Source organism: Podarcis melisellensis, assembly GCF_964234715.1.
Source record: "Podarcis melisellensis genome assembly, chromosome: 7".
In the NCBI taxonomy this organism is placed as follows: Eukaryota; Metazoa; Chordata; class Lepidosauria; order Squamata; family Lacertidae; genus Podarcis; species Podarcis melisellensis.
In genome coordinates this window covers 19,883,556-19,910,856 of record NC_138539.1, presented here as the reverse complement: position 1 = coordinate 19,910,856, position 27,301 = coordinate 19,883,556, and the positions used below count along the sequence as shown (strand labels likewise).

Here is a 27,301-nt window from a genome sequence, read left to right as displayed (position 1 = left end):
AGTTCTTTTGCCTAAAATATTGTAAGTCACATTGAATGGGGGTGGGTCCTTCTCCATGAACGATCCCCCAGTTCTCTCACTGTAGGGACAGCAGCAGCAAACACAGAGAAAGGAGAGATGATGAAAGTTTACCTGCTCTGCTCTTGTTCTGATTGCTCCTCCCCTCCTCCTGCTGCTTAATCATTTAAATTAAACAATTTAATGCCATTTACATGACAATTGCCACATGAGCAAGAATTCGTTTGGCACGTTGCATATACAGGCAATTAGCATTACGAGCTGTAGTGTGTCTGATTAGGAAAACTGCTCTGCTGGGAAAGAGAACTCACTGCCATTCTCTCCTGAGACTTCTCCAAGAATGGAAGAACCTGTTTGCTGTACTTCTCCACAGAATGCTGCACAACTTAGCTGTTTCATGAGAGAATGGAAAAGGCTTCATGTATCCTTCCAGGGCACCAGCTATTGATGATAGTTGTTGGCTGGCATCTGTCTGTCCCAGGAAACAATGGAGGAATGCACCTTTGGAGGTGAAGTCAAGCTGTTGGCAGGCTGCAGTAGTGGCTGTAGAGAACAACACAGGAGAGACATGTTTGGTTGCAGCTGGGGCAGTTGAAGGCATCTGGTTGTGCTGCTGCAGATGCTCCATGGCCTTTCTTCACTCTGTGCTCCTCCAAGCAGTCCTTTCTCCTCTGGTCACTGCTATGGATACATGACCTGACTGTCTCCAGGCTCTGTGGTCGTCTGCAAGGGATTCCCACATGGTGGGATTGATGTTGCCAGGCTTCAGGTCATGTACGCAGACATCTTTGTACAGCCACACCTTGCTTCTTGAACAGAATGAATTCCAGGAGTCCGTTCAACTCCCAGAACCATTTGAAAACCAAGGTGCAGCTTGAGATTGGCTGTAGGAGCATCCTGCAGCCAATCAGAAGCCATGCTGGATGTTCAGCTTCCAAAAATTGTTCGAAAACCGGAACACTCACTTCCAGTTTTTGATCGTTCAGGAGCTTAAACGTACGAGTTCCAAGGCATTTGGCAACCAAGGTACGACTGTATTGCAGAGTTGATCTGCCGCTTAGCAACAGCTAGAAAACACAGGATCCGATAACATGAAAACCCCTGGGACAAAATACAAAACAGCAACCACTCGCGTATCAGTTCCTTGCTCCTCAGTCAGCAACCCACATCCTTTTCAGGGCAGGATTAGACTTGACATTTGGCATATAATGGGCCCTTGCATAGTTGGCATATCTTTATTTAAATAGCTGGTAGGAAGGGACTTTCATTGTATTGGGGCAGTAGTGTGGAACCCTTTCCCCCACTACAGGTGCTTGTGGGCATCCCATAGGTATCTGCCTGATCACTGTGGAGATACTGGACCAGGATACTGGACTAGATGGGCCTTTGCCCTAAACCAGCAGAGCTCTTTTTAGGTTATGATTGGAATCACCTTCCCATTGTAACCCATGGGTGTTCTGCTTTCATTGCAAAAGCAAAGAAAGGGGGAGGCAAATTCTAGTTGGGCCATGGAGGGGGTGAAGAATTAAAGCCCACTCTCCTCTGCTATGGACCTGATCCAGTTCCCCCATGGGAGCTTTATTATATATATATAAAAGTCAAGCATGCAACGAAGTGAAAAATGTTATGTCCAACCTGGCCCTTAAACTGATGGGTGGGTTGTAAACCAATATGTTGCCACATCGGGGCTACTGCGGTGAAGGCCCTGCTTCTCAAGAAATCTGCTGCACACATGAATGGAGGGGATTTGAATAAATATGAACAGCATTTTTCTTTGTAGCTAAACATCTGATTTGATTTACTGTGGCTCTAGGTCAGTGCTGGGAATCCTTGTTGGCCAGAGGGTGGGCCCATTGCTGCCCCACAAAAAAAGGGCAAAATAAGACGCCAACCTGCATAATTTGTATGTCTAGATGTGCGTTTAGAAATCATTACTACAATTTTAAAAGGCAGGCAGGAACTTTTGAGGCAACACAAATGTGGCCACATATCTCAGCTGAGAATCATCAGCTGTATTGTTAAGTATGTTGTTGTTTAGTCGTTTAGTCGTGTTCGACTCTTCGTGACCCCATGGACCAGAGCACGCCAGGCCCTCCTGTCTTCCACTGCCTCCTGCAGTTTGGTCAAACTCATGTTGGTAGCTTCGAGAACATTGGTTAGTATAGTATGACCCTGGTACTTTCCATCCACTCTAGGTTGTTCTGTTAAAATACATTGCAGTTTATTAGATAGGCTATTCGCAACCTCACCTAGATTAAGTGTTTTATAGTGTTCTGATATCCCCCACTCCCCCCCCTTTTGAAGGCCAAGCACAAGAATGAGAAACCGATGCATCTCTTCTGCTACTGTAGCATTTGATCAGACTTACCTTGGGGATAGAGCTAGTTTTCATGTTTCCCTTTAATTTGTGCTTTCCTCGTGTCAGCAGCAATGTGCTCTTTCTTCGGGTAATTACTGTAGGCAATGTGTGTTCTCATTCCTGTGCATGATTAATTAACAAGCTAAGTAACCTGCCAGAGGTGGGAAGAGCCTGCATATGCAAATGACACAGGCGTCCCCCCCCCCCACTCTGTTGCATAACAAAGGAAAAATTAATGCAAAAAAGGGATGAAAATGTCCTTCACATCAAAAGGAACATGAAAATGAAGTGCAAAGCTAGGAATAGCAAGAGGAATAGATTGCATTTGAAGCCCAAATCCTGTGCAAGCAGGAGATGGTGATATATATAAAGGGTCAAACTGTTTGGGTTGGGTTATTCCTTCAGAGAAGCTGAGCACAGCTGGTTTAAACTGGTTCTGTTATCTCTTTCAATCAAGGTCATGTTGACTATACAGTGGTAGCTCAGGTTAAGAACTTAATTTGTTCTGGAGGTCCGTTCTTAACCTGAAACTGTTCTTAACCTGAGGTACCACTTTAGCTAATGTGGCCTCCTGCTGCCACTGTGCCACTGCTGCACGATTTCTGTTCTCAATCTGAAGCAAAGTTCTTAACCTGAGGTACTATTTCTGGGTTAGCAGAGACTGTAACTCGAGGTACCACTGTAATAGTAAGGCCAGAAGGAGCCTAGGTTTCACTTTCTCTTTCTATCTCTTTTCCTTCTGCTGTGGTGTTCTGTATATAGGTTTAGACTTCTAATAAGCTATGGTAAGTTTAAGTCTGCTGCAACTGGATTTCTTATGGACAGTGCCAGTCCTGAAAGTATTGGATTTTTGTGACCATTATGCTCATTTGCCTTCAGTAGCAGTAAAGCTCTGCTGGATGGAAAAAATTGCCTCTGGTCTATTTTTGGGGAATTATGCAATGTGCGTAAGTTTTTACTCTGCTAACTATACATTGGGATCTACTCTGGATCAATATTGAGTAGAATTTCATTAGAGTGTCTGACCTGCTCCTGCTCCACTGCCTCCCAGGTCCAGAAGAGGATTGAAGAGGGAGGAGCAGAAGTCATGTGAGTCTTCGTCTGCTTGCGCACAGCTTGGTTGGGGGGAGATATATAAACTGAGGTCGAGGACAGCAACTGCCTCATTGGGTGCACACCTAGGAGTAGCTGAGAGACGTAGGACTGATAGTCACGCCTTTTCTTAACTTGTAAGTGTACTATTGGCAAGAGCTTCGTTGATTGACAGTGCCATGACAGAACCTGCCTTCGATCATTGGCCCATCCAGCTCAGCACTGTCTAACTCAGTAGAGCATCTCCAGGGGTTTAGGCAGGGAGTCTTTCTACCTGGAGATGTTGGTGATTGAACCTGGGACCATTTAAAGTCACGACAAGCTATTGGAAACATTTCCTTTCTTGGGTGGGAGGGTGGGATGGGGAGGGGAGAGGAAGAGATTTCATCCTGAAACAGTAGAAATTAGAAGGGATAGCATATGGACTAGTTTATGTTGCTAATCTCCAAGTGCGGATAGCAAAGAGATTCATTTTGCTTTGCATTTGAAGCCACACTTGACAAATTCCATTTCCCCAAATAACATGTGAACTGAAACACAGCCATCCTTCAAAATGCACACTTCTCTGAATTTTGCAATTCAAAATACACTCAGCTGTTGGCTGAGCTTCCTCACAGAATGATTATGCAAACAGTTCTCTGTCCTTTTAAATTCTGCTTTAATTCTTTCTTGTGTACACCTGCCCCCATATGTGGCCAAATCTCACAAACCTGTGACTTCTTTCCATCCCAGAGCATCCAAATGCCCAGCTGTTGAAATCTAACAGCTTCATGTCGCAGATGAAAGTGGAAGCCAGGATGCTGAATTTAATCCAGCGCCAAACACTTCTCCTATATTCCCCCCAACTATTATATATTGATTTACAAGAAAATAAATTGCATTGGAAAATTTAAAAGGGGGAAGAGAAAAGCTCACTAACATGCAGAATTTTTGTTGTACTTACCCCCCCCCTCTCTCTCTCTCTCTCTCCTTTTATTCCCTTCACAGTAGAAGGTTCCCAGGAGAATAAAAGTGAATGATCAGAAGGTCACACTGGAAATTCATCATGTAAAAAACCTTTCCTGTACCTTGTAAACTAAGTTAGGTTTGATTCATGAGCTCATTTATGAGCCGCAGAAGTACATGACATCATTTATGAGATTAGCAAGTGGGGAGACTCATTGGAATATTAGAAAGTGCAAAGTGATTCTGCTAATAAGAAAACTGGAAAGCGGAAACAAACAAAACAAAGGGTAAGCCCCTTCCTCATTCTTGTGGTGCATTGTTTACAATAACTCAGGAGGCCATGAATCAGCCCTAACCAAAATGGCCAGATGCAGAGATGTGCTTGTTATCGTAATGTCACATTTTCAGTTATCTTCTCCAATTAAAGAACTTGGGGAGTTCTGGAAAAGGCCATACCACATGCACTATGCACAAATCTCTGGACTGAGCTAGGAAACAAGTGGGGTGGAGAGGAAACCAGTAAAAAGGCCCGCTCTTTTCCTGCATATGGACCTGCAGGTTATCCTTAACTAGACATCAAATCCATGACCTCAAGGGGAAACATGGAGGCTAAACTGTAGATCACGGCTGAGGATGGTCATGCAAACATCTTCCCCTGTATTTATGTGCTGTTGTAAAATTTGTTGGACCTTTTCCCAGCATGGAAGTGACATGATAGCAAAGTCCCCCTGGATAAATTTCTCTTTATGAATGCTTGGGTTCAAGTGGGGCACATATATCACATCATTGCCTTAGAAACCAAACTCTCAAGAGATCCTACAGTGGATTAAATGTAGCGGGAACAGTCTGATCTAGCTGTTGGGATGAGCTCTGAGATGAATACAAATGCTGTACTCGTTGGCCTAGAATGATAATACGCCTATCCTGTCTTGATGAAATGAAGACATTTCCCCTTCTTTGGTTTATTAGCTTAATTAAACCAATCAGCAGTGGATCTTAAAGTGACTCTGATCTTCCATTCTTCTGCAGCAAATATTCATTAATCTTTGCTAATGGTGTTAGTGGTGATGAGTTTGTATGCTCTGCAAAACTTAAAAAATAAAGTTTTTTTTTTAAAAAATAAAAATGATTTTGCTCTCCCTGAGCAACATACTCAAATGTGAGAGTCTATTATTATTATATATGCTTCTAATAAAAAAAAATCACATGCCCTCCTGGTTAAACAAACTCTGAGCTGCTGTTAAAGAAACTAGAATGTGTGAAATTAACCATAAAGAAATTACAGGACACCTGATTGATTGATTGATTGATTGACTGATATCCTGCCCTTCACCCTAAGGTCCCAGAGTGGGTAGGGAGGAGGGTTGGGGTGAAATTAACTCTGCCCACCCTACCACTCCCAATAGGCACCACCCACCACTGCAAAACAGATGTTCTGCCTCTAAGCTGTAGACCTTCCCTCTCCTTCCATCTTCTGTGTGATAACCCTTCAGATATTGGTGCACAGCAATCACTTCTCCCCGTAATCTAAACCAATGTTTCCAACTCTTTCAACCCTTCCTCATAAGGCTTGGTTTCCAGCCCTTTCCCCAGTCCTCTAGGCACACTCTTATCAAAACGGTCTCTTTGCTTTTGAAAGGAGGAATGACCATAGTTTGCAAGGCAGCTCTTTTCTCCTTCTCTAGAGATGCATTCACCCCCCCCCTCCATAAATAGTCTTTTTATTTCAATTAGGGCCCCTCCCCAGACATCCTTTTTGCTGTGCTTTCATGATGATATGTGTTCATTATGATATTGGGGCAGCCATACACGATCCTGTTTTCAATGTTGTTTCCAATCCCACTCTACAATTCCCTGTGGAAACTCAATAATGTTTTATAACATAAATGTTCTGTTTATTTATCTATTAAATTTCTATACTGCCCTTCATTTGAGGATCCCAGAGTTGTTTACAATATAAAAACTCAAAACACATAACATAGTAACAAACAAAAACCAACCTCCCTCTTCCCCGTATTTATTTTCCTTCTATTTTTGTTGCACTGTAGCCCTTTCAGACAGCAATAAAGCAGCAGCACTGGAACAACCTAAAGCGATCTAAGCCCACTAGCAACACACTGCTATTGTGTCAAGAACATATTGCAAAACACACAACCCCCCCAACAAAACACCAGTTTGAAGGTGCCCTTTGAAATGAGCCAGACAGCAGCAAAACTGCCCATTGCTTGTTAAGATGCTGAATTTGGGTTCGCTCATTTTGCTCCGTGTGAGCACATAAGTCCCTAGGTCAGGATCTCAGCAGTGGCCCCCAATAAAAAGCAATCGGACTAAATCCAGCTCAGTTCAGCACAAAACGTACACTTCTTCTCCCTAGTAAATTATTCAAGGCAGCTATTTATACAATGCAATACCTACTAGACTTACCTGACAATTTGCTGACGGACATCTCATTCTGCTCCTCTTTGTCAGGTGAAACTAAACCTGCAGAACATTTTCTTTCTTGCAAATGAGCAAAGGGTCTGCCCTGAACTTGCAGCCCTCGGTCTACCTATCTGTCCTTCCATAGGTTACCCAGGGCGCTTGCAGGAAGCACATCAGCGTTTCCACCAGGAAAGTTTTTTCTATTTAAAATAAGAAAGAAAAAGAAAGGGGGACAGGTGATCAAACTCTGCCAGGACTGGTCATCCCATTCTGCCACCTGAGGCAGAACTTCCTAGGGTTGTGTGGCACCAGCTTCCGATGAGATCTTGTGAGAGTTCCATGAGATCTTGTGGGAAGCTGCCACCACCGCTTCTCCTGGCTTCTGAGTGGCAGAGATTCTGCAACCCAAAGCAGCTACAACCTTGCCCCCATAGGTCACACAGCGAAACCTCAGCAGCTCTTTTTTTCCAGCTCTTCCATGGTGCAGATAACTCTTGGCTTCTCACCCTCCCTCTAATCTCCTTCCTTTCACATTTTGAAAAAAATCTCAGTGTCTTTCCACACTCATTATTATTGTTATTGCAAGAGTGCTGGGGGACATAGCCACTGGACCTCCAGATGTTGCTGAACTACAACACCCATCAGCCCAGTCAACTACAATTCCCATCAGCCCAATCTCCAGCAGTTCAGCAACATCTAGAGCAGTGGTTCTCAACCTGTGGGTCCCCAGACGTTGTTGGACTACAACTCCCATCATTCCTAGCCAGCATGACCAGTGGTCAGGGGTGATGGGAGTTGTAGTCCAACAACATCTGGGGACCCACTGGTGGAGAAAGGCTGGTCTAGAACAAAGGTAGCCAGCATGATCCCCTCCAAATGTTGAGGGGCTACAACTCCCATCACCCCTAGCTATCAAGGCCGGCGCTCAGGGATGATGGGAGTTGTAGTCCAACAACATCTGGGGACCCACAGGTTGAGAACAACTGATCTAGAGGGACAAAGGATAGCTACCCTTTCTCTAGTCCAGGGGGTCACCAATCTAAGGCCCATGGGCCAGAAGTGGCCTGCGGACGTCATTTGACCAGGCCACGAGCCGCCCCCAAACAGAGCCGCCCGCTCGCGATCCAGCCCATGGAGGGATCTCTGTGGGACCAATCCAGCCCAGGCAAGATAAACCTTGCTCTAGTCCTTGCCAATGGCTGAGTACACATCATACCTTTAAAGCACACGAACTGTAGTTTAACCCTCACACAGCTACAATTCCCAGCACCCACAACAAATTCCCTGGATTCTTTGTGGGAGGCCAAGTGTTCTCCATGTTCACTGTGTATGCAGCCTTATTCTGGAAGTCAGAAAACTATTTCCAAGGAGGCCTAACTATCCCAGCCTTGCCTTCACTGGTGAACTGAAGCCTCAGATGCGGTTACGCTTTTCTCTACATAACCAGAGCTCAGCATTCTAGAGTCAATTAAAGTCTCCTATCTCACATTTTCCCCTACTGCCTTTTTTAAAAAAGTCTCCCTATTTATTCTTGAATACTTGACTTCTTTATCCACTTTAGCAGTTTTTCTGAAGTGCACAGCTAAGCCCCGAAGAAACCAATACCAAAATCCCAGACAAGCTCTTTTATTTATATTTCCCTGCATTTTCTTCCATCAGTTTATTTGGCAGCTGCTGTTCCTGGTGTGTGTGTGCTGCTGTTATTTCATTTGAGCAGAGAGCATATTTAGACGCGTAAAAAAAAAAAAGCACCACTCAATCTATTTTGTTAAATGGATAAACGGCAGAGGGGGGGGGGAATTGTGAATAAGAGATTTTATTTATATTCTAGCTGAACAATACCTTTTTCTGAGAGACTTTTAAAAGGGACAAATTGATTGCCTTCTTGACAAAGGAGATAGCTCATCTTGCCTCTGGAAACGCATTATTCAACTATCACCGAGGTTACCTAATGTATATCTGTCAAAGCAGGAACGCTATTTCCTGAGGAATGTTGGAGGACTCGACTTTCCCATGCCGTACAAAGACATGCACCATTATGGTGCAGTTGTGGTTGGGACCCGGGTTCAAATGCACACTCAGCCATTGAGTTCCCTGGGCAACATTGGGCTAGCCATGATCTCTCAGCTGAATCCACCTCAGCTGAGGAGGAAGAGAAACTTTTATGCTAACTTGAGTCTTCTTGGATGAAAGGTGGGATAGAAATGTAATAAATAAATAAATAAATAAATAATTTTTATTTATACCCCGCCCTCCCCAGCCAAGGCCGGGCTCAGGGCGGCTAACAAGCAATAATAAAAACAAGTTGAATGAATACAACTTAAAGACAAGATTAAAATACAACATTAAAATATTGAAATATTAAAATATGAAAATGCATGGCTCCAAGCCAAAGGCCAGGTGGAACAACTCTGTCTTACAGGCCCTGTGGAAAGAAATCAGATCCTGCAGGGCCCTGGTCTCATGAGGCAGAGCGTTCCACCAGGCGGGAGTCAGTGTTGAAAAGGCCCTGGCTCTGGTTGAAGCCAATCTAACTTCTTTAGAGCCCGGGACCACTAGGGTGTTGCTATTTATGGACCTTAAGGCTCTCCGTGGGGCATACCGGGAGAGGCGGTCCCGTAGGTACGAGGGTCCTAGGCCATGAAGGGCTTTAAAGGTCAAAACCAGCACCTTAAATCTGACCCTGTACTCCGCTGGGAGCCAGTGCAGCTGGAAAAGCACTGGGTGAATATGCTCCCATGGCAGAGACCCCGTGAGGAGCCTCGCTGCAGCATTCTGTACCTGCTGGAGTTTCTGGGCCAGCTTCAAGGGCGTAGAGTGAATTACAGTAGTCAAGCCTGGAGATGACCGTCGCATGGATCACTGTGGCTAGGTCGGGGCAGGAAAGGTAAGGGACCAATAAATAAATAAATAAAGGCTCTGATCTATTTGAAGACACACACCTCTTTACCCTGTCTTTTGACACCTGTGATGTTTTGGGGCTCACCCTGTTCATAGATTCATAGAATTGTAGAGTTGGAAGAGACCCCTCATTCAACCCTATACATATCCCATTGAGTTCAACAAGGTTTATTCCCAGCTAAGTGGGCATAGGTTTGCAGCCCCAGAGCCACATTATGATGCTATACTGGGAGGTACAAAAAGTAATCACTCTGGCAACAAATTGATTTTTTAAAATGTTTATTTGACATTTCTACAGAGGGCTATTAATCTTTGCGTTATAATAAGGCATCACAGATACTACAGAAAAGCTCACATTGAAACTTCCCGTTTTTGCCCTTGAATGGGTTCAGAATGCAGACTCTGCAAAATCAACCTGGCTGCTTCAACATAGGTCAATAGACCCTTTTGCAAAAGGAGAAATAGACAAAAAAATCCTTAGAAAATGACTACTGGTTACCACAGGCTTAATAAATAGATTCCGAAGTTAGTATTTCATCCTGAGGCAGAAGAAAATTGAAGTGAGGATGGCTCGACCTAATTGAGGATTTAAAGAGAAAAGATGAGGGCTAGAAACTTAAGTCATGTGATGTCTACAATGCATTTCAAACTTTTAACAAGGATCCTGATCCACTAGGTAAACCTTTGAATGAGCAGGCAATGGCTGACCCCGAATAACATTGCTGAGTGTGGAAGCATGGCACTTCCCATTGAATGGCATGTACTTCCATTGAATTGAATGGGATGTACTTCTGAGTAGACATGAAGAAGATTGTATGTCCAGGGTATTCTGTGGGAGGGGGCCAGGGCTGAACCATATATTTGATAGCCTCTGTGTGTCTGAAAAGCACAACTGCCATTTCCCCAAGACATACAGTAGACACGTTCTAGCCTTTCCACACCACCTCTTTTTTCTTGCAGCTATCCCCACAACTGGGATTCCAGAGTTGCCCTCTGCCCCATTGCTTCTCCAAGGCTTGCAGCAACAGGGGCTGGTCCATTAGAGTGCATGAAGCACTGCCCCACCAGCCTCACTCTACCCTTGCCCAACTCCCTCACCTGCCTGCTGTCCTGTTTACAACCAGTCTGGGCAAGGCTCACCACCTTATTTCTCCTTGGAGTTGCCCTTGGAGTGCTCAGCAGGGAGGAAGATGGGGGCAAATACAGAGTGAGTTGGCTCTGGCGCCACCTACTGTTGAACCTCCCTCCTTTCCATACATGTGTTAGCTGATGAACACACAGTTCTGGCCTCTATCTCAAGAGATGCTTAAATGGTAGGCAAGAAAAGAGAGAGAGAAAGAACTAGGAGTCTAAATGCATGTTACATTAATGACATAAATGACAATAAACTGCAGCACACAAGGAAAATATATTCATGCCCTCTCCGTCTATTGCAGCAATAATGGTAAAAAATCACCCCTTTCCCTCTGTAGCAGGCAATGACTTTTCCACCTGCCTTGACTCACCCAGTCTTTCCCAGACTATGACTTCGAAAAGAGGAGCTGTAGCTGGAAAGAGGGGTTCAGGGATATTTTTTTAAAAAATCGTTTTAAAAGTTTTTTTGTTTCTCAATTACATGGTTTTGTACGTTTTGTGGCATTTGATGCATTGTGATTTGCTTTTTTTTAATTGATTCTAGATTGGCAATTCTTTATTGTGGTTGATGAGTGCGAACTGTTTAATCGTTATTTGCTGATGTTTAATTTTACTGCTTACTATTAGATTCTGATGTACTGTTGAATGTTGCTTTGTTTGATATAAGTTGTTTATTTTAAAGCTATCGTGACTTTTCTATTGGATCAGATTGCTACTATTGTTTGATGTTTTATTGTGTTTTTATGTGTTGGAAGCCGCCCAGAGAGGCTGGGGCAACCTAGCCAGATGGGCGGGGTATTAATAAACAATTATTAAATTATTATTGCAGCAATAGTATTAGGTTAAAAACACCCATTGACATCAATGCCCTCACCCTTAAAATGCCCAACTGCTGCAGCAGGGATAACTTTTTTTACCAAGACCAAGATTGGGGCTGGATAGGGAATGCTTAAACAGTCCCTTCCTATACAGTGCAGCATCAATGACCATTATGTACAAACACCCTGCAAGCCTGATTTTTCTTTTTTCTTTTTTAACCCAGCATGAGTTTGCTAATAATATTGTTAGAATAACACATATTTAGGTACAGTTAATTTACAATCAGGGAAGTGCTTCTCGGCAAATCCTTCTTTATGGCATAAAGCATCAAAATGTTGCCTATAAGAAGGCAGTGTTCATTCTTAGCGCCAGAATTCAGTATTAAGGCATGCTGTGATTCCCACAGATATTCTGAGCCTCGGTTCATACGATGCATTCCTCCTCCTCCTCACTAAATACCCAATCCCATTGTAAGATGCAGCAGATTATTAAAGACATCACACAGTGAAATCCTAACCATGTCTAGCCTACAGTGAGTCCTACTGAATTCAATGAGGCTTATTCCCAGGTAATTGGAGTTAGGATAGCAATCTATAGAACAGGTTTGTGAGCCACCAAACTGAGCACAGCTCAGCATACAATGAGGCCACTGAGAACTCCTGGTTTTGCTAGAAATCAGGGACTGTCCAAACAGATAAGCTTGCAGTTAGCTTGGTGGGTTCCCAAATACAGTGGTACGTCGGGTTACATATGCTTCAGGTTACATACGCTTCAGGTTACAGAATCTGCTAACACAGATTAAGGGTTCAGATTAAGAACTTTGCTTCAGGATAAGAACAGAAATCGTGCTCCGGCGGCGCGGCGGCAGTAGGAGTCCCCATTAGCTAAAGTGGTGCTTCAGGTTAAGAACAGTTTCAGGTTAAGAACAGATCTCCGGAACGAATTAAGTACTTAACCCGAGGTACCACTGTACTGTACACAAAAGTGCTCTAATATTCTGCAGTCACAAATACGTAAAAATAGGATTGTTGCGTTTCTTTTTGCTCTGTAGTATTCATGACAAAGAAATGAATAACTTTGGTAACTACAACCAACAGGGGTTCACTTGTCCAAAGGGAGTGAACAAGCAATGGAGTTCCTAGCCATAATTTACTAGGTCAGTCTTGTACTGAATGATGGGCCTGGTAGCCATAGGTGATCAGGAATTCTATGGAGGTGAACAAGAGAGTAGCTTGAGCAGGGATGGGTCACCCTGTCTCTCTTCTAAAAGCCTGCCTGGTAAGGTAAGGGTAAAGGGACCCCTGACCATTAGGTCCAGTTGTGGCCGACTCTGGGGTTGCGGCGCTCATTTCGCTTTATTGGCCGAGGGAGCCGGCGTACAGCTTCTGGGTCATGTGGCCAGCATGACTAAGCCGCTTCTGGAAAACCAGAGCAGCGCACGGAAATGCCGTTTACCTTCCCACCGGAGCGGTACCTCTTTATCTACTTGCACTTTGACGTGCTTTCGAACTGCTAGGTTGGCAGGAGCAGGGACCGAGCAACGGGAGCTCACCCCGTCGGGGGATTCGAACTGCCGACCTTCTGATCAGCAAGTCCTAGGCTCTGTGGTTTAACCCACAGCGCCACCCACATCCCTAGGGAACTTAAAAAAAAAAGTTTTGCAAGAGGCTAGAAGCCTACAATGCAGAAGATGGGACTTCTGCTCTTCCACAGTCAGCACGGAACCAGACTGAAAGATGACAAAAAGCTTTTTCCTTTTTGAAGGCTAGTAACTTTTGTTGGCTTGTTTGCAAGGCTGCACTGAAGATGTGGGGAGCCTTTTTTAGGCTGAACAACCTTCCGAGGGCAACATTGCGGGTGGCATCAGAGGCCAAAGTGGGCCGAGCAACTGGCCTCCTGCAGTAGGCCAGTTTCTACACATGCTCTGATGCCCCTCTCTATCCCTCTCATTGCCAGAGCTCAAGGACATTTCCCAGCCAGGCAAAAAGAGAAGGGTGTGGTGTGGAGAGAGTTCTGAAATCTAGAGAGGCCTGGAAGGCCACATTTGGCCCCTGGGCCTGAGGTTCTCCACCTCTGGTTTATTAGATAAGAAAGTTGGGACCTGGTCATTGCCTGGAGGGGAGACCGCCTGGGAATCACAGGGCCACTGACTTCCGTTCCATAATGGAAGAAAGGCAGGATATGAACATAAGACAACAATTTTAAAATAAATAGTAACAAAGTTTGTAGCTATCACCTCACTCAAGGAAAGAGATGACTGCAGCATGACACTTTTGTGCAATTGCTTGTGGAAAATAGCATGAGAAGCTGGCACAGTCTACAGCTGTCCGCCATTGTCCCAATTAGCGTCCATCTTCTTGCATTCTTCTTGCAAGAGCTAGCACCTCATTAAAAAGCTACCAACACCCCCATGATTCGTTTGGATAAAGGCCTCTTAACACCCCTCTTGCTATAACCGTTCCCTATCACCCGAGATGATTGAAGGTGGGTTTGCACCAATTCTCCATTTCCCTATAGGCGTCAGGCTCATTTCATCTGCTAATTTCTCCAGGATACCAGTGTTTAATTGTTTGATGGATGCATGCTTCTGACATTGCACTAATCCATCTAATTTCACAATTCCATGGAGTTCCTTCTTCTCTCCATTTTTGTTTTCTTCTGCTAACTTCATCAAAAAGTGACTTACAGGTACTGAGATGCACAGCCACGATTGCACAAATCCTGATTTATGTACCCATACCTGACACCTACCCATTCTTATAAGAGAAATCCTTACATTCTGAATCAGTGAAGGAAAACCAAGCTAGAAAGCAAATTTGCATTCCGAGGGACTGATTATATCACAGTAGTACGACTGCACACATCTTTCATGGAATTTTAGCCTGCATTTTGATGGATGCTTATAGCAGCCCATTGAAAATTGAGCTATTCTGATGGTGAGCCCACTGCAGACAAATCCAGTCACTGTGCACTAACAGATACTATATGCAGCAGTTTAAGAGCCTGCAGAGTTTTGCCCATGGCGGCTGTAAGTTCAAGTGACCCCAAGTGCTTTCTACATGACTTGGAACCCAGGATATAAGGGTTAGCTGGACTCCCTACACCTTGAGGTCAAGAACCTGGGGCCGTCCAGATGTTGCTGGACTCCAACTCCCATCAGCCCCCGCCTGCATGGCCAAGTGGTCAGGGATGGTGGGGACTGCAGTCCAACAACATCAGGTGTTCCATAGATTCTCCATCCCTGCTGTACATGGTTGGAGATAACAGCTCAGTTGCAGAGCACAACTGGCATCCAGGATCTCCAAGGTTTGACCCCCCTGGCATTTCCAGATAAAAAGATCACGTAGCAGAAATCTTGAATGTCTGAGAGTCTGCATAACTGCTACTGGTAAGAGTTGACAAGACTGAGCTGGATGGACGAATGTCTGACTTCTTATAAGGCAGATTCCCTTTGTCCTAGATCCTGGAAAGCAGGGGGAACTTTGACTTGTACATTTTCATGTGTGTTTGAGTGTTATATGCAAGCAACGGGAGCCAATGTTGCTTGTATGATATGCAAACATGGAAGGGAGGCCACCTGTTCCTGGGAGCAGCCAAATTGGCTAAGAAATGTAGAAATTGGGAGCTGGGAACCTGTGGCCCTTCGGATGTTACTGGACTCCAGTTCCCATCCAACCCAGTCAGGGATGATGTGAGCAACATGTGGAGGACCACATCTTCCCCATTACTGTTATAAAGGGCATGACTCTGGTTTGAGTCTGTAGGTCCCCGTCTGCTTTCGGTAATAGTGATGGGCTACATCACAGGTCTTCTGCATCAGTCGCCATAATTGGCTTTTATTACATGTTTTACCCTGTTAAGACACTTGGGTATTTTTTTTAAAAAAATTACAAATGCAAATAATAACAACACCCACCAATCCAGCACAGGTTTGTGCAGCCAAGCACTCTGCAATTGCCTGGGGGGGGGGGTTAGGGGGTTTGAATCCTCTTACAAGAAAGTGTACACAGAAGACAAATGGGTTCTCAGAAGCATTCTGTTGGGATTGGGAAAGGCCCATTAGCCTGGATCTTTATTCAAATGTAAAATGAGATTTTAGCTCTAATTATTATTACTGTCTCGAGAAGCTCTGCTTAGGCAGTGCTCTTAAGAGAGGCCTGGTTTTCATGTTTCAATAGCCCTTAAAGAATAATAATACCGAAGGAAAATCCAGGGAGTCTACACAGCTTAGAAACTAAAATGTTCTGAGGGCCCTGGATCTTGTGGCAGTGGGTTCCAGGTACTACAGCAGGGGTAGGGGACCTGTCACCCCTCATATGTTCTAGATTCAGGTAGGTAGCCATGTTGGTCTGACGCAGTTGAAATACATTAAAAAATAAAAAATTGTCCAGTAGCATCTTAGAGACCAACTAAGTTGGTCATGCACACTTCTTCAGATACCTCATATGTTGTTGGACTCCAGGTACCATTGACCTCAGTCACCATGGTCAATGGCCAGAAATGATGGGAGCTGTAGTACAACAAAGGTTCAAAGGGCCAAAGATTCCTTACCCATGAACTATAAGCAGATCCACTCCAGCACCTAGAACTCCTACAGTGTGGTCTAGTGGCCAGAGTGTTGGACTAGGGCAGGGGTTCAGCAACCTTTTGCAGCTGTGGACCGGTCCACCATCCCTCAGACCATGTGGTGGGCTGGACTATATTTTGAAGAAAAAAAGTGAACGAATTCCTATGGCCCACAAATAACCCAGAGATGCATTTTAAATAAAAGCACACATTCTACTCATGTAAAAACACGAGGCAGGCCCCACAAATAACCCAGAGATGCTTTTTAAATAAAAGGACACATTCCGCTCATGAAAAACAAGCTGATTCCTGGACCATCCACGGGCCGGACTGAGAAGGCGATTGGGCTGCATCTGGCCCCCGGGCCTTAGGTTGCCTACCCTTGGACTAGGGTCTGGGAGACCAGGGTTCAAATCGCTACTCGGCCATCAAGCTCACTTGGTGACTTTGGGCCAGTCTCTGCCTCTCAGGATTGTTGTGGGGATAACTATGCATGCCACCTTGAGCTCCTTGGATAAAAAAGGTGAGATATAAGTGCAACAAATAAATAAACAACAAAACAAACACTGGTGGTGGTATAAGAAGCTTATGCAAACAATCTGCAATCTGCCTTTTATTTTCCTCAAAAGAGCTCAAGAAAACATCAGGGTGGAGAGCCCCTCTCATCCCCACCAACCCCACCAAATTCCCTCAGGGGGAAAGTGGCTGAAGGGGTGACAGCCATTCTCAAGCTTTCTTTCAGACACACCCTAAACGCATACTCTCAGTAAATGGCCAGCCCTCTGAGATTGGCTAGGCTGAGATAATGACTGACTCAAAATAAGGTTTGTGGCTGGCCAGGGATATGAATCCAAACCTATCTATCTGGCGTCTGTCTGATACTTAAACCACTCAGGATTGGTTCAAGATATTTTGCTGCCCGAGGCAGACCAGCAAATGGTGATCCTATGCCCACAAATTGAAGGTTCTTGGTACCCTAAGCCAGTAAAATTATTTGGGCACCTGAGGTGGAAAATCCCACAAGTGCCTCTCTCCCTTCTTGGCAGTAAAAATAGAATAAAAAATTAAATGACTCTCATTTTGCTTCCCTTTAATAACACCGAGCATCAGAAACCCCACTCTGCCCACCGGTAGGGTTGGTCCCATGACCACAGCGTCACAATGGCTCTTGATTTGCCAGCAATGGATACTTAATACACACAGCACATGTATTTAGGGGCAGGCAGACAAGCACTTTGTACACGACCCTCCCCAACAACTGTATATTAAATGAGAAGGTGTATATTGGAAAATTCCTTTTACCAAAGAGTTTAGGATTAAAATAAGATAGAGAAAACATTGTGGAAGAAGCGTACAAAGCCTAGCTGGCTATAGATCTTGGGTCTGATTAGCAGCAAATTCTTCTAGATAAGCCCCATTGAAATGAACAGATTTGCACCGGCTGGCATGTTTCGATGGACACTTATGCAACACAACTTGCACGACTGCTTGACACTCTGTTATATTCTGCAGTGCCTCATGTGTTCCTTATTTGAATTTTGTTCTAAAAAACCCCAGTTCCAATCGCCACATTGCAAATGACTGGAGTACGGCATCTTTCAGAAGTTCTGACTGGTCAAATACACGGGGACAACAACTGATGATAAACAGGGCGATTATTAAAGGCATCCACTTTAGAATATTTTTTTGTAAGGTTGCTGACCTCCCCAAGCCTTCAAGGGCAGGAAGGGTTATAAATCTAATGACTAAATGACTCATGGGGCTTAAAGGAGTTTTATATCTCACATAGATGTGCAGGTATAAGCAGGGGAAAAACACTGCACCCCTGATAAGCAGAGTAAAAAAATCCACTCAAATTGAAATTGAATGCTCCAGTCTTTAATTGCCGATACCGGATGACTGTCCTGGGGCTTGGTTACTGGTGCCCCTTAGGATATTGCCACATCTGTTAATAACCTTTCATGTAGGCTGTTACAGTTTATGGTTTTTAGATTGACAGAGAGTATTAAATGCTTTATACGAAGCATGGAAGGGATGGGTAGAGAAATGTGGACTTAGCCAGATGAAAATGCCACCAAGCAATTATTTTAACACACAACAAGAAAGTTAGTGCAATTTGGAACGCCAAAATGTCATCTCCGAGTGCCAGCTTCAAGTGAGAAACTCACACTAGCTCCCTGTGGAAAATGTAAGGCAGTTATCTGTGCCTGAATAAGGAAGGCAGTCTGTGGTGAACAGTGGTAACAAGAGACCAAATTCCACACCTTCCTGACAAATTAAAAACAGGCAAATCACGTGGTCCAGGTGATAGCTACCTGACAGTTCTTAAAGAACTCAGATGTTAAACTGCTGGCCTTCTAACAAACATCTGTGACTTGTCCCTAAGATCAGTTTCTTCACCTGGAATGCAACCAATTTTTAAATGGATCCAGGGGGAATCCATAAAATTACAGGGCCGTTACTTTGTCCTGAGAAAACTGGTGGAAAGCATTATTAAAGGTAAAATTTTCAAGCATAGAGAATAACAACCCTTGCTGATTTTTATTTTTTTTAACTTGGGGAAAAAAAGGTAAGAAAGGACACGACAGAGGTGTATGAAATGATGCATTACATGAAGGATGTGGATAGAAGTTTCCCTGTTTCTTTCATTATCCTATAATGTGGGGTCATCCACGGAAGCTGAATGTTGGACAATTCAGAGAAGACCAAAAGGAAGCACACAGTTAAACTGTGGAACTCTCTACAGAAGGATGTACTTATGGCCAACTCAGACTGCTTTAAAAGGGGTTTGGATACATTCTAGGTAAGTTGATTTGAACCTTTGTTTTAAATAGCAACCAACTAATGTAATAAATAATAAAACAATAAATAAGGCAGTAAGTGGCTAGCAGTTGTGATGGTTATGTTCTGCCTCTACTGTTGGGCACAGCATGCCTCCGAAAACCAAGTAATCTCAAGTAAAGAAAATGCTGTTGTGCTCACATTCTGTGGGCATCTGCGAAAACAGGAAGCTGGGCTAGATAGACTTTTGATCTGATTCTGCATCACTCTTCTTTGGATGCATAGGAACATCGGAAGTTGACTTACTCCAAGTCAGCCCATTGGCCCATTTAGCTCAGTATTGCCTACACTGACTGGCAGTGGCCCTCCAGGGTTCCAAGCAAGTATTTGCCCACCACTACCTTGAGATGCCAGAAATTGATCCAGAGACTTTCTGTACACCTAACAGATGCTTAAGCTGGAGCTATGGCAGTTCTCATGTTCAGGCTGCAATGCTACAAATGTTTATTTGGACCTGAAGATCTCGTTTGCCCCTTCTCTGTGTGAAAGGGCCTTTGCAAATACAGAACCTTTGTGATATCTCCCATTACCTTAACTGTAATGCAGACACCTCTTGGCTATTTACAGACAATTCACATATGATGACCATAGCATGGAAGAGATGGTGTGCACATGTGAATGTTGACATCACACAGACACAGCCTTCTTCTTGCCATAGACACGATGTTATCCGGTGGAGTGAGTCCACGCATTCAGCTGCCGGCTCATCAAGTCCTGGTTCGCACACACACAAGACTTGACATCTCTGATCTTGGTTGATGTGCACATCTCAGCTGATTATGTGGCCTGACTCAGCTGAAAACCATTGCACTGAAGAGGCCACATGGAGGCTCTGTCTGCGATGACACAGTTTCACACATAAGCCACCACTTGATCCTGCACTGCATGGGCAATGCCACCAGCCAGCCTTGAATAACGTTAAATAAGTTGGAGTTCTTGTTATTAAATATGCCAAGAAAAAAGCACACCAAGAACTCAGGCCAATGTAAGTTTCAATAGTGGGAGTGGGCATCTCCTGGAATCCTGGCAGCCCAGCAAACCCCACTGCTGACACCTTACCCATGCCCCCCTTAAACATTCATTGCTTATAGCACCATGCCACCCTTTTTATTTTCTACAGGGACCCTGATGCAATGTCGCTTTGGGGTACTGTGGGGTATTAAGATGGCAGGCCCCAGTGCAGATTAAGGACATGTCATTTTAATTCCCCACAAAGCCCTGAAGTGACACTTACAAATGGTGCGGTGGAAAATGGAAAGGGCAGCTCCTAGACCTTCACTGGGGGGTGGGGCTGCCAGCCAATGGCAATCCGAATTCTACTGTTATTGCATGTACACCAGGACCACATCCACACCCTACATTTAAAGCAATAAATGCAAGCCACTTTAAGCAGTCATGGCTTCCCCCAAAGAATTCTGGGAAATGTAGTTTGGTAAGGGTGTAGAGAGTTGATAGAAGACTCCTGTTCCCCTCCCACAGCTACAATCCCCAGCGTGGTTTCACAATCAATTATCCCTCTTCCCAGGGAACTCTGTTTAAAGTGGAATCACAGAGCTTTAAATGTAGGGTGTGAATGTGGCTCTAAGCGATGCGGTTTCAGTGGACACCAGCCATCGAAGAATTTCCATAAACACCAAGAGAGCCATTTTCAATCACTCTGAATCCCAAGTATGCATTATTTCAAATATTATCTCTTTTGTCTTTTCGTCCAAGACTACGACGTCTACGGAACACAAACATACCATTTCAATGGGCTAGGAAAAGATACTCTTCAACGGACGGCGCTTGCTATTTTAAGCTTCATTTGGTTTCATGTAATGACAATTACGTTCTTCATCCTTTGCTGCCTCAGAGTGCCAAGGACGTCCTAACTATCTACGGCAAGAGCATCCTCCTCAACTAACGATAACTCCATGTTATCGTTTGTGGAAGATTTCACTCGGAAATTAAAGGAGCCGTAGAGCTTGGCCGATTCCTTGGAGGCTGCAAACCTGCTTCTCCTGTAGAGCTCGCCTTTCCACATAGAGATCATGAGCAAACTGGACAGGACTACGCCCCCCAACGTTAAAAGGCAGAGCCCAGCAATCACACAACGATCCAGGTGAGCCCCAATCTTGGCGCTCTCATTCTCCAGCCGCTCCATTTCCCTTGCCGCCACTGTGCTGGGATCCACGGTCACGTCCCTGGGGACCACGTAGGAAATGATCACTAGCAATATCCCGCTGACCAGGAAGAAGATGGCGCTGACAAAGCCATAGTCTACTGACTTTCCTCCATCAGCTTCTGAGGCAGCATCATCGTTTTCCTCGGAAATCAGCGAGGGTGGATCGTAGGGCCATTCGAGGGGCATCTCTCCAGCAGGGTCGGGGTGGGAAATGAGATCCTGGCCTTGGCAGCAGCTCTTGTGGGCAAGATGTCCTGCGTAGTCCAGATTGTTGACATTTTCGTCCACGAAAGTGAAGGACGTCTCCGATTCGCAGCAGCAAGCTCTCTGTTGGGTTGCCTCCTTTGCTTCTTTGGGAAAGCTGGGATGGCAGGTGATCTCACCTGTGGTTGTACATTCTGGGCACGGTGAGGAAGCAGTGGTGAAGGAAAGAGGGGCTTCAGCAAGATCTGCCCTTTGGATGGCTTTGCAGTGCCTCTCGCAGCACTCAGCAGCCATGGATATGGTTGCAGTCCTTCCTACACTTTCACCGGGTTGTCCCTGACCAGGGGGAGTAGGCACACTCCAGTCCATATTCTGACACTGATCGGACTGACCACCCTCTTTGGCGAGGTACAGAAGCTCCACGCATGCCATCGGGAAGCCCCCTTGAACTAGCCGTGGTTTACCATTCATAAGCCCGTGCTTCAGTAAACAGTGACAATTCCAACCTCGCCATTAAGCACGAAAGAGCAGTTGGCCAACTGAATCAATCTACTATTCTCCAGCCACTGTTTTAGCTGGGACGCTGTTTCAGCCACTACCCAATTAAACAAATTTCCTTGGACAAGCATTCCTTTTCGATCTGCAAATAGAAAGGGGTAGGGGGAGAAAACAGCTTCATCATCAAGATATATTATGAGGCTAATACAGACTCAAACTCATTATTCTGATTTTGTCCAGCGTGTGGGTACATTTGTGTGCATGTGTGTGCGTGGCAGGCAAACAACAAATGCGATTGTTTTAATCAAGCACTTAAAGCCGAAATCCGCTTGCCGAACTCAAATCTATTAGGAACTCTAATCAACCTTTGACACCGCTATCCAATTACAGAAAGAACCCATCGGAAATAAAGGGGAGGCATATGTACCCATAGCTTCCCCCTGAATGGCAAAGACCATCAAGTTTCAAACGGAGGAAAGTGCAAACTCAAGAAAGAACTAAACTGGGGGGTGGGGTGGGGGAGTCTGCATTCAAATGCAGAGTCTAATTAGGAAGAAGCCCGCAAATCCCTTGTAGCTCGGCAAATCCAGGATCTCTATTCTCTTGTGGAAATCTGATAATCCCAGGAGGAGGGAAAGGAGCACTTTCTGAAGCAGATCTCCAGCTCCGATTAAAACACACACACACACCCGCCACGCTTGCAATGAAATTATGCTCCTCAAAGGCTGAGGATGCAAAGAAGCGGAGAGGAACGATGCGCTGCATGCAAGGCAGAGAAAACTTGGAGCATGAAAAAAATTAAAGAACAACCCACTGACCTTAAAGAAAGGGGGTGGGGGAGGGAAAAAGACCCCCAGCATGGACTTTTATCTATCTATCCATCCATCTATGAAGCAAAATATAATTATTATGAATTACATCCCTGGAGAGCTGCTGCCTTCTGGGCGCCCGTGCCAACAGACTGGGGTGCGGGATGCCCCCCAAAAGCCGTGTCACAGCCCAGGTTGGCACCACGGAGACCTTTCCCTGCTTTTTCCTCCCCGGGGTCTGCGTGCAAACTCCAGGCGGACGCGTTTCTAAGGGTCGTCAGGAGGTGGACTCGGGTGGTCCCGGCAGCTGGTTGCCCTTCATTCCCCTTCTCCGGACATACCTTTCCCCGCTCAGTTTGCGCCCACCCGGCGGTGGCGGCGCGGCGCTGCCCATCCCGCTGAAGTCTCGCCAAGAAGTCCTGGCGGCCGCGCTCCTCCCGCACGCTGCTCCGCCCGCCTCCCGAGGGGCTCGTGGGGAGGGAGGGAGGGAGGGAGGAGGAGCTCGCGGTGCATGCTGGGAGACGTAGTCCTGCAGGGGGAGGAGAGACGGGCAGTCGGCAGGGTCCGGAGGTCCTGCGTGGGCAGCCCGGGATGGTGGTGGCGCGGACAGAGTGAGAGGCCGCCGGCAGCGCTGGTCTCTCGGCGCGTAGGAAGCCATGAAGCGACGTCCTTCGAGCATGTGCAGAGTGCCGCCCTCCCCGCCCGCAAACAAGCGAGTTAGCGCCGGCCCCAGAGGTTTAGGATCGCAAAGGGAGTTTCGCGCAGGAGCGAGAAAGCAGAGTTGTCGCTGGGGATGGGCGCAATTCATCAAGTTCCGTTCCATATTTCATCGTGGTTTCCTTACCTCTCCACCTCAACTATTGCTCATGCATTCATGATCATAGAATCGTAGAACTGTAGACTTGGAAGGGACCCCAAGGGTCATAAAGTCCGACCCGTTGCAATGCAGGAATCTCAACTAAAGCATCCCTAACAGATACAGTGGTACCTCGGGTTAAGTACTTAATTCGTTCCGGAGGTCCGTTCTTAACCTGAAACTGTTCTTAACCTGAAGCACCACTTTAGCTAATGGGGCCTCCTGCTGCTGCTGCGCCGCTGGAGCACAATTTCTGTTCTCATCCTGAAGCAAAGTTATTAACATGAAGCACTATTTCTGGGTTAGCAGAGTCTGTAACCTGAAGCGTATGTAACCTGAGGTACCACTGTATGTCTATGTCGTTTTGCACTCACGCCAGTGGCAAAGTGGCTCACAAACAATAAATAACAGTGACATAATAGAACATCACAATTATAGAATAAATAACAAATCATCAGTAGGACGACCAAACCTTTCCTGTCAAACACTATTAACTGCAGCAACTAAAAAAAGGGAAAACGAAACAGCAAAACCACAACAAAAGTCACATTATATGATTCCCAAAGCACTACAGCACCTTTCCCCTCACTGTTCTTCCTCTGGAAACAGCCCCCTTATGAAGGCTGGAGGGTGGGGCAAGGCAGGTGGAAAAAGCAATGGCTGTTTTATCAAGACACAAAAGGCAACATGCAGGCGCATTTGGACATATGGAACGCACACCTCTTGTTAGTTTCTAACAGGAGAGAGAAGCTGGTCTGGTGCATATTGAGCCAATCACTGCCTCTGCCTAACCTACTTCATGGGTTTGTTGGGAGGATAAAATGGGGAGAGGGAACCATATCCCTGAGCTCCTCTCAGGAAGGATAGAACTTTTCTTGCAACATCAGCAGCAGTGATTTACATTATTTTTTAAAAAATAAATAATAATGTGGGGACTTTCTTTTTTTATAAAATAAGTGGGATGTTCATTTTTTCCAATGAAGGGAACTTGTGATGGATATGAGAGAAGGAAGAGCTAGTGCAATGAGATGCAAGATCAGTAACGGAGAATCTGTGGCTCTTCAGATACTGCTGGACTTCAACCGCCACTCACAATGCTAGCTGGGGCTGGTGGGAGTTGGGAGTCCCAGCAACAAGTTGATGGCCATAAGTACAGAAAATGAGCCTTCTGGGTGGATCAAGTCAATGGTTCATCTAGTTCACCAGTTGGCTCACAGGGGCCAACTGGATGTCTGTGGGAAGCCTGCAAGCTGGACACAAGCATAACTCTGCCCACCACAATTCCCAGGAACTGGAATTCAGAAACATAGTGCCTGTGGCAGTGGAGGTAGAACATAGCCATTGTGGCTAGTAGCCGTTGATAGCCGTGACCTTCATAAACTTGTCTAATCCTCCTGTGAAGACATCTAAGTTGGTGCCCATCACTGTGGGAGTGTTTCATAGTTTAACTGTGCGAAGAAGTATTTTTTCCCCATCCATTCTGAACCTTCCAACATGATGACCATGAGTTCTAGCGGTATTAGAAAGGGAGAAAAACATTGCTCTATCTGCTTTCTCCATGCCATGCCTAATTTGTTTTTGTGTCATCCTGACCACACCCACAAAAGCATTATCTTCATAGGCTGGTGAATCTGATCTTACATTTTCACTCAGAGCTGCCGTGCTCCAAGTAAAGGCCTTTCTGATTCTCACTTTGTTTTCAGACTGTCAGTAGTAAAGTGTTCACAGACGGCTTTGTGCTCTTTTATAACTGCGTAAATGTGTTCTGCCAAAGATGTCAGGTGTGGAGGTGGTGAGAAGAAAAAAAAAAACACACTGCATAGCAACATGGAGGCTTCTGCAACCACAAATATAACCGCCTAAAAGATTAATCAGGCAACGTGAAAAGGGAAGCAACATTCATTAAAGAGCTGGAAAACTTCCCCACCCATTTTTATTTTTATTTTACTCTTCTTTTCATTTTGCTGAGTTCGCACATGCACTTTTGAGTGATGGCTTGCATGTGTGAAATGGTTGCTGCACATCAAAGAAGGCAGGCAGAGCATTCATTATCTGTAATGCTTTTTGGTGCAGGCAAGCCATATGATCACAAGAAGCACATAAAAATATTATTTACTGTTGTCCCTTGACACAATTAGCTTGCAACCTGTGACACGTCCCACAATTCTTTCATGGCTCTGCTCATCACTACGATGGCTCTGCTCATCACTACGACTGCTGCTGTGTTACAATATTTTCTGAATGACCAGCGTTCTGAGTGAGTTGCGATGAGATCCTGGAAGACAGAGCTATTTGTCTGATGCAGCCTGAACTGTGTCCACACAGGTCCCTCAGGTATCGTGGAGGATGCTGCCCCAGTGCCAGTGTTGTAATATTAAACTTACATTCTAATAAGCTTCTATATGCCCAAGGCAACAAAATTTCTTCAGCCAGCCCTGGACATAGGATCAGTCCAGGCTATGAAGTCCATGTAGGTGACCTTTGGCAGTGAACTATGTGGGATCTTGGGTGTGAGGTACATGGGAAATTTCTTTTCTTTGGTTGCTACTTTTCTGCAATAATTGGTGAACGAGGGAGGTCCTTGCATACACACTTACTGCACCTGTTTACTTCAAGTCCGAGGGGAATGATCTGAAGGAACCTGAAGCACCTCTGAAGTTAAACAGGTCTATGTCTGGTCTGTGCCTTGGATGGGAGACTGCCTGGAAAGAGCATGTATCCCTCTTCCATTCCATGGTGAAAGGAAGGCAAAATATAAATGTTAATAAGCAGATGATTTGGACTACAGCTCCCATCAGCCTGGAGACTTCTACAGGGCAGCAGTTTGAGGAAGATGAGTGTAAGGCAAGGGCTTTCCCACTGACTGCAACCTGATCCCATTAGCTGGTGAATGAGCCTACTATGTAAAGCATATACTTTGCCAACTGAGCTTTGGACCCCTCCCCCTAAGTGGTTGCTTGGTATATAATAGCTAGCAGGTACACAATGGGAAAAATATGACACACTGCTTGTACTTGGAGATTGTCAGTGCATACAGCATTAGACAAATATTTGGACAACTTTTTCTGCTAAAGACTGTTGGATTGCTGAATGTTCAAAGTGTATTACAGTGACAGCTCTATTGATTTGCAAATCAAACAGGAAGAGAGAGGAAAATAACACCACACTTCCCTGGACACCTTAGCTAATGCACAGCCTCCCTTTATCTGCCACGCATTAAGAAACCCGTCAATATTCTGGAGGGAGAAAGTGTGTGGTATATTGTACCAGAACTGCCAATAACTTCATTGCAAAAGGCTTCTTTTCCCCATTGGTCATCAAGCAGGAACACAAGTTCAACAATTAGGACACACTCAGAAGGAGAATCATGCTAGTTCAGACCAACAGCTGTTAGTTCATCTTCCAGTTTCCTTCAGTAGCCAACCATATGCCCATTAGCAGGGCATGGAGGCAACAGGACTCCCTTGCTATTGTTCCCCAGCAGCTGGTATCCTGCCTCTGATATTGGATGTGTATAACCATCATAACTCTCCTTCCTTGGAGGTTTTTAAGCAGAGGTTGAATGGCCATCTGTCATGGATGGTTTAGCTGAAATTTCTGCATTGCAGAGGGTTGGACTAGATGACCCTTGTGGTGCCTTCCAAATCTACAATTCCATGATTCTATGACTAGTA

The 27,301-nt window shown here is 45.2% G+C and overlaps 1 protein-coding gene across 1 annotated transcript; it reads right to left on the bottom strand.

Annotated features, from left to right (window-relative positions):
• Window positions 1–19,644: 19,644 nt before the first annotated feature.
• Window positions 19,645–23,262, bottom strand: TMEM74 (transmembrane protein 74). Its single transcript, XM_081918979.1, has 2 exons — window positions 23,113–23,262; window positions 19,645–22,104 (listed from the first exon to the last, which is right to left on the bottom strand). The coding sequence occupies exon 2, from the start codon at window positions 21,933–21,935 to the stop codon at window positions 20,964–20,966; it is 972 nt and encodes a 323-aa protein (XP_081775105.1). The 5' UTR covers window positions 21,936–22,104; window positions 23,113–23,262; the 3' UTR covers window positions 19,645–20,963.
• Window positions 23,263–27,301: the final 4,039 nt, after the last annotated feature.

Bases quoted from the DNA above. Each gene is read 5' to 3' on its own strand.
- TMEM74 (XM_081918979.1), bottom strand. From the start codon at position 21,935: ATGAATGGTAAACCACGGCTAGTTCAAGGGGGCTTCCCGATGGCATGC.